Genomic DNA, 12,189 nt, shown 5'->3' on the forward strand with positions numbered 1-12,189 from the left:
CTAAGAAAGTCTTAGTGGCCTTAGTTCTCTGACCAGCTTACTGATGTGGTTGAAATCGGATAGTTTATTATACAGATCTTCCTTCTGTCCCTCTTCCTCTTCCATCTACTATGCATTAGCAGTCAGCTTCCATCATGGGCCTCTAGGAAAAAACTGATAAATGTGGCCTTAATGAATTTGGATTTTTTTTTTTAAAGACTTAGCAAACATCACATTAGTTACCATGTGATGAACCTGAAATCTATTTAGAAGAAATGTGGCTCTAGAAACCACATCTGTACATTTGTGGTCATCATTCAGGTGCCCCTCTAAGACGTCTGCATGCACTCATTTATCTTTTTTTTTTTTTTTTAAAGACATAGAGGATTTTTTTTTTATTTACTGTACTGCACGCAGGCTTTCTCTAGTTGCAGCGAGCGGGGGCCACTGCTCGTTGCGGTGCGCAGGCTTCTCATTGCAGTGGCCTCTCTTGCTGCGGAGCGCGGGCTCCAGGCGCACGGGCTCAGTAGTTATGGCTTGCGGGCTCTAGAGTGCAGGCTCAGTAGTTGTGGTGTCATCTTTATATTGGGTTCCTTTCTCATCTTTTGACTCATTTCATAGTTTCCTTTCTTGCCTTTCTTTTACTTAGATGCAAAGACCAAATCTTAACTCCAGTTAACTATTTTTCAGTCAGTTATTGACTACTGAATTCCTCAGGTGACTGAAAGGTGAACAGTTGATGTGGTAATTGGGTGTTTGAGGACTAATTATCTACAATCTGGTAGACCTCCAGGGTGGCTGGTATCCATATGCTAATTGGAAGCAGGGAAGTGGTGCCTAACCAGTGGTTTTACCTTCAATATGGCCTAATGAGGCTGTATCCTGAAGATAAGCTCCAAACTAAAACCAGAGATAAAGAGTATAGCGTATAGCAGGCATGCCATTTTTATTATGGTTCCAGAGCACAAATCCAAGACAGCCCTCTGGTTTTAAACAGGGAAAGTTAGTTAATGAAAAAGCTGGTGCAGAAACAAAAAGAGTGGCCAACCTAGAAGTCTGGTGCCTGTTAATGATGTGTACTTTGCAAATAAGTGGGCAGTCTGACTTGTCCAGATCAATAGTGACAGCAAAAATATTCCAAGTGTGGGTCAGTAGAATAATTCAGCTCTTTTTTGGTTGTTTTGAGTCATGTGGGATTAAACATGTAGCAGCTCTGGAACCCAGAGGCCAAAAATGCTTGATTCTTTGGTATTTGGAAACTATAGTATACGTGTGTGTTGGCTTGGTTGTATTTGGCAAGTAGTATTTGTTCTTGTGAGCCCACGCTGACTTCAGTCCTCAGACCTCAGTTGTATATATATCCTTAGTATATCTGAAGTATGCAAGGTAAGGAATGTAAGAACTCTTTAAAATGAAAAGAAAAATTCTTTTGTACAAAGCTGACTGGTCTTAGTCCTGTGACCTAAGATTATTTTACAGAAATATAACCAATTGGTTTATTTTCTTTTTAAAAAATTTTACCTTTCCTCCCTCCCTCTTTCCGCACTTTTTTTTTTTTTTTTTTTTTTTTGCAGTACGCGGGTCTCTCACTGTTGTGGCTTCTCCCGTTGCAGAGCACAGGCTCCAGACGCGCAGGCTCAGCGGCCATGGCTCACGGGCCCAGGCGCTCCGCAGCATGTGGGATCTTCCCGGACTGGGGCACGAACCCACGTCCCCTGCATCGGCAGGTGGACTCTCAACCACTGCGCCACCAGGGAAGCCCTCTTTCCGCACTTTTGAGATTGGTTGATGCAGAAAGTCTTGTGTTCCTACCCATCCCTAACTGGAACTGCTGTTTTAGCTTGCTGCTTGCAGTACATTTTAGGACAGAAAGTCTTTTAAAAGCATGAAAATAGCAGACGCGTCTCATTTGCTTTGGCAGAGGAAACGGCTTTTCCTCCCAAGTAGCTCTAGGTAAGACCTGATCTCCAAAGGTGCTCTTGTAAGTCCCAAGTTCCAAATGACAGCAAGCAGAAGACTTTGCATTTTAAAGTACTCCCTCAGTCTTTCCTCCTTGTTATTTTTGCAAGTTTACTTTCTAGGAAGTAGTTTATAAATGGACACCACCCATTTCCCAACTTTTTCTCAGGTCACTCAGCATCTGCAGCTGCCAGTTGGGATCAAGAGGCTCTTGTGGTCTTGCTTTGAGACTCCCCAGGGAGATGGCTTCTGCTAGTACAGCTGCTTTAGCCCCTGGCAGCTGGATGTCTGGCATATATAGTAAGAAGTAAAATCATGCGCCCAGCTAGCTATACAAACTGTTTGGATGGAAGTTGGAAAGATGGGTTTCTTATTGCTATAATATATAGAAGCACCAACATTCGTCAGTGGCTTCTTGCTTCTGAACAGACTCTAGATGGGAACAGAATGGGAGGGGTGGATTGGATCAGTTCCTTCTCTCAAGGAAGTCATCAGAGTAGATCTCAAGTGCCTTGCTGACACAGGATTTTGGTGCCAGCCTTTGCCCCCTGTTTTTTAGCTCCCAGCCAGCTATAACAGTGAGCCAGCTTGCTCTGTTTTCCATATGTAAGGGTCTATTCCTGACCCTGCAGAGTTCAAACTAAGATGATTAGGACAGGGAAGCCTGCAAAAACAGTGTAATCTTTTACCTCTTGTTCAGATTGGAGTAGCTCTGCTTTCTGTGCCTTTTTGGGCTTCACATTTTCCCTTGGCTCTAACAGGCTTGGGCAAGAAGTATGAGAGCTGTTCACTGAGGAGGCAAAATGTCCTCAGAAGGCTTGCAAATCTAGAACTTCAGCCTCTCTGGATACCAAAACGTGAAGGTAGTCCCAGAGTATTAGACTTGGAAGGATTTTAATCATGGGAACACAAACTCAGAGAGGTTAAGGGACTTGTTCAAGGGCACACATTGCTTAGGGAGATCCCAGACCAGAACTGAAGGCTTCCTGGGAGTTTACACTGTTCCTGTTGACTCAGTACCTCTGGAGTACAATCAGGTGTTAATAATGTATCTTTTCTTCTTGGGCCATCATCATCTCCTTAGGGGAAGGATATATCCTGGCATACGTCATAGCAAAGAACAGTAAGTAGTGAGGCCAGTGATGTAGAATGGTGAGTTTAGAATCACACTGCCTGGGTTTGAATCCCTTTTCCTGTATGACCTCAGGCCAAATCCTTTAAACTCTGTTCAGTTTCCCCCTCTGTAAAGTGAAGGATATATTATCTTCCTCATAGAGTTGTAGTGGGTTAAATGTGATAATTCACGTCAGTCTCCTCAGTACATACATGTAACTTAAAAGGTATTGCTATTAATAAACATTTTAAAATCCTGTCTCAACTTGGACCAACCAGATTGGTCCTTTGCCTCCTTCCTTTCCACTTTATGCTTCCAGTCATTGAAGAACCAGAACAAGACTCATCTTCTCTGTGAAACTTTCCCATTGAGTTGATTTTGGAGTCTTGACAGACTGGTTTTATTTCCTAGTCCCACTGCTTAGTTAGTGGTTAAGAAACCTCCGTTTCCTAATCTGTAAGGGCTCTGACAACCTGGGTTGTTGTGAGGTTTGAAGGTGAGGTATATGAAGCAGATAGCCCCATGTCCCACGCATACCAATTTCTCTTCATCAGTCCCTCCACCTTTCTTTCCATAACACTGGTCCACACTCCACTCTCCTTTTCTGTCTCCATTTGTCTTTGTGTGGTTTAGCCCTTCATGGTCCTTCTGTTCCATAAGAGGTGATGCTGTTTCAGAGGTAGATAGTAAGTCCTAGAAGACAGGGACTTGCCTGATTGTCACTTCATGGAACTGCCTAAGAGAGAGAAACAGTTCCCTGATCTCTTCTTCTCTGGCTCTCTGGAGCCAGAGCATCCACTGGGACCATGACCTCTGGGACTGCCCTCAGCCCAGCAGTGCCAGCGCCAGGCCCGGGGCCAGGCCGGCAGCCAAGCCCATCCCCAGGAACAGCAGCTGGTGCTGCACAGGGAAGAGGGAGGCTGGAAGCTGATGCAGAGAAGGAGTGAGGGAGAGCGGCGAAGTTAGAGCTGAGACTGAAGGGGGAAAGCTGGAGGCTGATCTTAGTCCAGCATAAGCTGAGCAGTTACTGTCTTTCAAGTAAACCCCCAAAGCTGTGCATAGAAGTAGGTTTCCTGGTTTGTGGCTCTTTTGCCCCCTTTATTCTTCTTCCTACCTTTCCTTTCTTCCCACCCCTCCTTGTCTCTCACTCCATTTCACTCATTTATGCCACTTTAGCTGAAACAGGAGAGCAGAATCACTTACTGCAAGAACAGGAAAGCTGCTGTGGGCATTTGGGGCGTCAGCATACCTGAACTGCCCCAGGAGACCTGGCCTGGCTGCTGACAAGAGCACTGTTCTAGAAGGGAGGCTTGATTCTGTCACCAACTTTGTGATAATAACAACTATAATAAAGGCTAACACTTACTGAATACTTTTTATGAGCCAGATATTGGGCAGAGGATTTTACATAGGTTCTCTCATTTACTCCATCCACCAGACCATGAGGTACGACTGTCCCATTAAAGTTACATGCTGATGGTCACAAAGTTGGTCCATCACCATGATTCAAATCCAGGTTTGTCTGCTCCCAGAGCTCTTCCTCTTAATGACTCTGCTCCAGTTTCTCCCTTCCTAGATAGCTCGTTGACCTCAGTGTACCTCCATTTCTCTTCCTATGAAATGGGGGTAATTATTTCATAGAGCTACATTTATATGTAGCTGTTACAATGTACTAACAAATACAAAGTGGTATTCATTAATAATGATGCTCTGTTAGTGAAATTTGGCTCTGGGGTGCCCAGATTGTGCTGAGGCTGTCCACTTCAGAGAGGTGGCAGGAGGACCACTGGCAAGGATAAATGAGTATAAGTAAGTAGCAAGTTGGAAATCCTGTCTGTCGCAGATCTACAGAGCTGGAACCTAGTGGAAAGGGAATGGAGTCTGGAACTGGCTGGAAGGTTGTCCCACGTTAGGGACAGGGAGTGACCAGCAATTCAGAGTATCCATAGTGCACAGCAAATACCCAGCTTGATTTTATTCAGCATCATTCACAAGTCTTATCCTATGGAGGATCTGATTCCCCCAGGTATTTCTGACCAGTGGTGCATTTGAGCAGGGTCAGTGCTGTAGTTCAAGAGACTGTTTTTGAGCAAGACCCAATTGCATGACTCAAGGCAAGGGTAGGCGTCCTGTCTGGGCCTGGGGAAGCCAAAGCCTGGAGCCCATTGTTCAGATGGGACAAGCTGGGGCTCCCATCAGGCTAATCAGATACTACTCGGCTGTTCATAATGGCTGTCATATCAAGTGTTTTCTGTGTGGAGGACAGTGTGTGCCAGATACCCTTTATCTGCGTTTGCTGACTGAATCCTTACAACTGCTCTTTGAAGTAGATACCATTTTGCAGGTTGAGGAAATTCAGGTTTTGATCAGGGTCGAACATCCGGTGGCAGAGTTGGACTTTAAGAGCTGAAGCTTTTAACCATGCTGGTGAGCTGAAACATCACAGGGTTAAGAACTTTGGACTAATTCTAGTCCCCGCCTCTAGTGAGACTGAGCCTAATGCCATCTTGCCTGCCTGTGTCACGGTCTTAATGCTTGCCCGGGAGAGGGCAGTGGCTAGGACACCCTTCTTAGCACAGGGCATAGACCACGTTCTTTTTTTTTTTTTCCAGTGGCTAATTGTAAAACTTGCTGCTCTGTGATTGATGTGGTGACACTCCTGAGCTTGGGACCCATCCATTGGTGGGCTTTCCCGAGATGATCTGATGTAGGTGGGCTCAGCAGTCCAGCCTAGTGGTGAAAGGTCATGGTTTCTCAAGCCAGACATACCAGGTTCTGCTTGTGATCTTGGGTAATTTTCTTTGTGCCTCAGCTTCCCTGTCTTTAAATGGGGTTGTGGTGAGGATATATGAGTGTTATTGTCCATAAAGTGCTTAACATAGTGCCTGGCATGGTATCAAGCGCTCAGTAATTGATGACTACTATTATTAGCTATTAGCCAACAGCTAGTGGGTCCAGGGAAACTTTCAGCTTTAGAACACTTGAAGTGCTGCCACCCTGGGACACATGGCTGAGCACCATGATTGAGCCTGAGAAATCTCTGGGTACAGAACTATTTTCCCAAAGAAAGAGGAGACACAAAAGAAGGGAGCCCATTGAGTAATCAGGGGGCCACACTTACCATCAGATCTGAAAATACTTTTTTCTGGCTTGAGACCACAACTTGCTTCAAAGAAAAGGACCAGAATGGAAGAAAGGGATCCAGCCTTCTGGCACTTGCTGATTGATCATCTGTCTAAATTGATTTCCCCCTCCTTTTTTTCATCTGCTGGGCAAGTAAAATGCCTTCAGGTTTCAGCTGGTACTGCTGTGCCAGGTCATCAAAGATGCTGTCATGTGGAGGGCTGGTTGGGTAAATGGATTAGGGCCTCTTGGGAGGCCCATCTGTTCCGTCCCTATGTGAAGGCCTTGGCGCCAGGATTTGGAGGAAGCTGATATAATGCAGCATCCGTCCAATGGGGCAGGGGTGAGTAGCCTGGGGTAGGTGGGTCAGTAGGAAACCAGGAAATCCTCTTATCCTGCCAGGTACCTGGGCTTCCCTCAGCAGCGGGAGCTGAGCAGCAAAGCCTGGTGAGTCAGCGTGCCTGGGAATTAAGAGTTGCCAGTCTGTGAGCATGTGGGATCTGTGTAAGTTTGGGCCTTTTGTTTCTTTCAGCATTTTAGTCTTTAGAAACACAAATCTGGAAACCAGACCCTCCACATGGTATAGTCCTGCTTGTTTTGAGATAATTCAGCTTGAATAGTTGCTTCCCTTGTATGCTGGTCTTCTAAGAATTAACCCCTTACCTTTTAAAATTGTAACAAGTTGTGCTTATGGCTTACTAGCTATATTCTAAAATCATAAAAAGGCTTTAAAAAACTTACTTGGGTCTGTCATTTTCCACACCAAAACCCTTCTAAGGGTTTCAGCGTGTTTTTGAAACCTAAGTGAAACTGCAAGTCTTTTTTTAAGGGCGTGTATAATCATGTCTGTCATGTACTCTTTGAAGGTGGACAATGGGACACACCCCGATACAGTGTGATTCCGGTAACTTCAGGAATGATTCTGGTCTTCATTTTAAACTTGTACACTCAGAACATACCCTTAGAATTCCTTTTGAAGATAACTGAATTTATCCAAGTACTATTTGGAGGAAGCTCAAGTTCTTTAGGTAAAGTTTAAAGCTCCAGCCTTCCATTAAAAGCACCCTTCCGCCCCACTGCCAGTCTTCTTAGAGCTTTGAATTTGGATTGTGGAGGTCCCTGACCCTAGAGCTGGAGAGGCGTGGGACTGACATTGATTTGGTCTGCTTTCCCGACTATACTTCTGGCTCCTGGTCTAAATTTCTATTAACATTATAATTTCAGAGGCTGCAGTTATTATAGCAGGTAGCAAACCTTTATAAGTACTAAATTTTAGAGGGATCTTCTAGTGGACTAGTTGAAGGTAAGAATAAGAGTCTGAGTAGATAGAGTCTTCAGAGAAATCACCTCATCCCTGGCCCAGAAATTTCTAGCAATTCTTTAAAAAACACTTTTTCGTTACTTAAGTAATAAATCACTGTGATGTTTGTTATGTATCAGTGCAGGCTTTTCTTCATCTAGCCGTTATTCTGTCATTTAGACTGTATTTGGGTAAATCAGCCCTTCTTTTAAAATGGAGACGCTACCTTGGAAGAGTAAGCCTGCAGGCCCTACAGGACATTCACATTTAGTGTGAAGTTGACTTTCCTCTACATACCACCTTGCTGGGGGTGGGGGTTAGAAAAGAAGCTCAGCGATTGGGACCCTTGGCGTGGAGAACAGTCTTGGTGGATGGCTCCCATAGGTGGATAGAGGAAGGGTGGAGAAAGGGCATTTCACCTACTGTGTGGGTGGGTCCCAGAACGGAATTTGAAGAAATCAAGACAAATTTTACTCTGTTATCTGGCTAGGACTCTGCCGTTAGTCTTGACTCTGCAAATTCTTTATCTCATCTTTAGGCCATTATGAAACTATATAGTTGTTTTGGATGTGGCTACCCCTTCTTCCTACTCATCCTACTTAAAAAGAACATCTGAGAGTTTTGACATTAGAGACTAGAAGATGAATCTTTTATTTGTACCTTCTGGGTTAATACAGGTCCAAGTAACTTTCTTATGTGATGGCAAGTTGGCAAGACAAATTTCCTTTGGAATATTTCTGGCAAAACCGTAGTCTTCCTTGATGCATTCTGCACATGAATCAACTTCTTTGTGATCTATGTTACCTTAAGAATTTTAGGAATTTTCCTTATTGGTTCTCCATATGTGCTCTAACCACTGCATTTCCAAGGTGAAGGTATAGGCTTGCGAGGGAGATGATGATGAACTTGGGGTATTTCCCCTCGTTCATGGTTAGCTCATTGAAACAGAGTGGTGTTCCACTGTGCAGTCCCTGGAGGGAAGCTTGCATACTCTGTCTCCCTGTCCAGCAGTGATTGCTCTCTAATTTCCTTCCAGGTTGGCTGGCTCCTCTGGCTGATGGCATGTTGAGGCACGTGGGCCAGTGGCAACAAGGGCATCCAATCCAGAGGGGGCCACTCTAGAGGCCAGGCCACCAGCATCATGGGCCAGTGTGTCACCAAGTGCAAGAATCCCTCATCAACTCTGGGTAGCAAGAATGGAGACCGTGACCCCAGCAGCAAGTCACACGGGAGGCGGGGTGCAGGCCACCGTGAGGAACAGCTGCCAGCCTGTGGCAAGCCAGGTGGGGATATCCTTGTCAATGGGACCAAGAAGGCAGAGGCTGCTACTGAGACCTGCCAGCTGCCAACATCCTCAGGAGATGCGGGGAGGGAGCCCAAGTCAAATGCCGAGGAGTCTTCCTTGCAGAGGTTGGAAGAACTGTTCAGGCGCTATAAGGATGAGCGGGAGGATGCAATTTTGGAGGAAGGCATGGAGCGCTTTTGCAATGACCTATGTGTGGACCCCACGGAATTTCGAGTGCTGCTCTTGGCTTGGAAGTTCCAGGCTGCTACCATGTGCAAATTCACCAGGTTAGTCACAAATACTTCATGTCACCAGGTGATCAGAGGATGAAAGAGCACCATTGAGCAGTGGTGCCCAGCTATGATAGAACTAGGTTGACTTCATAGGGTTTTGGGTAAATCTTATTTTCTTTTTCTGACCAGTTTCTCTAAAGCTATTCAGCCTCTGAGGAACTGGGTACCAACCATCCTTGCCTGAAGTTAAATGAGGAATAATCCATGTTGCCACGCTGCTGCCCCGCCCCACTGCTGTTTGACTTTTATCTTTTCTTTCACTCCTGTACTTGTCAATTCACTCACTTCCTCACTCGATGTTTATTGTACACCTATCATGTGTTAGGCATTGAGTGCCAGTATAGTGAGTGCCACTGGGGATGTGCTTCAGTAACTGCATGAAGCCAGTTGCCCCTTCTAGCTCTCTGCACATTACCCTTAGCCAGCCTATGTGCCAACAAGGACAGCTGGCCCTAGTTATCAACTAGTAGTTGTGTACATTGTCATGGTCATGCATCCCTATAGAGGTTGTTTGTGGGAGACAACATGGCAGGGTCACTGCAAGGTGTGGTTTCCTGAGCACTGGGTTATAAGTAAGTAAGAAGAGTTGACTTTGAGAACCCCTCGATACAATTTTTAGTCCCTGGGTAGGTTACTCGACAGACCTCAGATGTTCTATCTTCAGCAGTTGCAGAAATCTCTGAGGTGATGATCAATGTGAGACCATGTTGTAAGCTAAAAGTGTTATATAGATGTTAAAAATACATACTCAATTTTTGTTTTTTAATAACGGAACTTTGATCTCTGGTGGCAGAGTTACCCAGGTTCATCCAGAATCTTTGGCTCCAAAAACTTCCCTTGGCAGTCACCAAAAATATTCCAAAAACAAACAACCCCTAGAGAATCAAAAGGAAAACAGGAAGACACTCCCTATCTTGGAGGAGAGTCTACAGCTTAATCACTGTTGCAGAATGGGAAGCAGAGCATGGAGCAGGAGACTTTGAGTTTAGCTTTGGAAAGATGAATAGATGAGTGAATGAACCATTATCAGCTGTCTACCATGTACCAGGCACTATTAGAAGCAGCTGACATATTAACTTGTTTAGTCCTCACCAGAACCCTATGAAGTAAGGTAGTATTCTCACCATTTGGCAGATGAAGAAATAGGACTACAGTTAGCGGAGGAGTTGGCATTCAAATCCAGACAGCCTCACAGCTACCCTCTTAATTATGATACTATATCGCCTCTCAGTAAATGATACTGTTTACAATTATTAATTGTGCCCCCTCCTTCCTGTTGCAGGAAGGAGTTTTTTGATGGCTGCAAAGCAATAAGTGCAGACAGCATTGATGGGATCTGTGCACGGTTCCCTAGCCTCTTAACAGAAGCCAAACAAGAGGATAAATTCAAGGATCTCTACCGGTTTACATTTCAGTTCGGCCTGGACTCTGAAGAAGGGCAGCGGTCACTGCATCGGGAAATAGCCATTGCCCTGTGGAAACTAGTCTTTACCCAGAACAATCCTCCAGTATTGGACCAGTGGCTAAACTTCCTAACAGAGAACCCCTCGGGGATCAAGGGCATCTCCAGGGACACTTGGAACATGTTCCTTAACTTCACTCAGGTGATTGGCCCTGACCTCAGCAACTACAGTGAAGATGAGGCCTGGCCAAGTCTCTTTGATACCTTTGTGGAGTGGGAAATGGAGCGAAGGAAAAGAGAAGGGGAAGGGAGAGGTGCACTCAGCTCAGGGCCCGAGGGCTTATGTCCCGAGGAGCAGACTTAGTGGCTCTGTCTCAGGAGCAGCAGCAAGGATCTGCCCGCTGCCCTGCAGCCAACCAAGGAATTGGACCTTTCTGGAAATTACTGAAGATCCGGATATTTTCTACTTTACACCTTTCTCTGCCTTGTATCTGAAAGGGCTCTAAAATGCTGTATCATGTTTTAGGCACTTTCTTCACTTTTTGGATATTTTGGTTATTTCTTTTTTGGGGGGAGGGTCCCCCAAAATATTTGAACCTGGCTACATGTTGTGTATCCTTTTTTTTTTTTTGAAGCCTTCAGATAGAATAAGCCTGCCACTTCTTGCACAAATTAGATTTTTTTGGGGGGGTGGGGGAGGGTGTAGAGCAGGGAGGGGGGAATGGGACAGTTAGGTTGGATTATCATTACAAAACGATACAGTGCCAGATCTCAGTTTTGCATATTCTTGTTTTTCAGGGCAGGTCTGTACTGTGTGTAGTGCTGTTTACATCGTTGAATTTAGGTTGTAATAATTATTTTTAAAGATTTACACAGAGTTGAATAACAGTGTTAACTGTTAACCACATTGCATTAATTCCCAGGCGATTTAAAGCTCTTGGAGAGCCAAGGCCAACCAAGAGCATTTGTAGTCTGGTGACACCCCCCTTTTAAGCTAATTTATCTGGAACCCTTATTTTCCTCACTTCTTGCTCATTCCTTCTTTGATCTATTGCATTTCATGTTGCGTTTCTCCTTCAACATGCTGCACCTGTCAGTCAAGTGAGCGGTGTTTTTAGAACACACTGTGCTGAGAACCACTTAAGCATTGAATGCAGAGAAAGCAGTGCTACCTCAGTTTTGCTGGAAGTAGACTTGGATAGTTTTCTTTCTTTGATGAACTTTCTGTATTTTCACGTTGTAAGTGGAAATACTTTTTTTTTTTTTCATTTGCCTTGGAGCCAAAGTTTCTGTTCCTGGTGGTCAGAAAACTGTGCCTGCCGGCCAACTGACTTGAAGGAAAACTGTGGTATGGAGCTCTGCTTGAATTTTTTTTTTTTTTTTTAATTGAGTATCATCAGCTTACTTGTCTGGCAAGTGCAGAAGCCTGGGCTGGCTTGAACTCTGCCAAACAAATATAAAAATGTATTTAATAGTTAAAACGTGTGCCCTTTCCCTTCTTGCTGCACCCATGTTGTCACTTAACCCCCAGAAGTTATTTATTTTCTTCTTTGTTAATGTCAGGCTCATTTGGGGTAATGTGATGACTGTTTAGGTTTACATGACCCACCTCTCCTTTTCCTACCCCCAAATATGTATATATACATATATAAGATATGTATATATTTTACCTATATAAAATATATATATATACACATATATGTATCTATATTTCTTTGTTTCTTTGCCTGCTAA

General features: G+C 44.5%; 1 protein-coding gene across 10 annotated transcripts in view; it reads left to right on the forward strand.

The window, feature by feature from the left end:
- Nucleotides 1-11,148, forward strand: part of DCUN1D3 (defective in cullin neddylation 1 domain containing 3) — a 33,471-nt gene extending 22,323 nt beyond the window's left edge. For 8 of the 10 annotated variants that reach the window (XM_060078275.1, XM_060078274.1, XM_060078273.1 and 5 more), the window contains 2 exons: nucleotides 8,512-9,047; nucleotides 10,336-11,148. In XM_060078275.1, coding sequence (XP_059934258.1) covers nucleotides 8,617-9,047; nucleotides 10,336-10,819 — 915 coding nt within the window. In that variant the 5' untranslated portion in view covers nucleotides 8,512-8,616 and the 3' untranslated portion in view covers nucleotides 10,820-11,148. Of the gene's footprint in view, nucleotides 1-1,914; nucleotides 1,933-6,660; nucleotides 6,680-8,511; nucleotides 9,048-10,335 lie in introns of those variants that run through there. The other 2 variants (XM_060078281.1, XM_060078283.1) reach the window with 2 other exon arrangements.
- Nucleotides 11,149-12,189: the final 1,041 nt, after the last annotated feature.

This window comes from Mesoplodon densirostris, chromosome 16 (assembly GCF_025265405.1).
Source record: "Mesoplodon densirostris isolate mMesDen1 chromosome 16, mMesDen1 primary haplotype, whole genome shotgun sequence".
Lineage (NCBI taxonomy): Eukaryota > Metazoa > Chordata > Mammalia > Artiodactyla > Ziphiidae > Mesoplodon > Mesoplodon densirostris.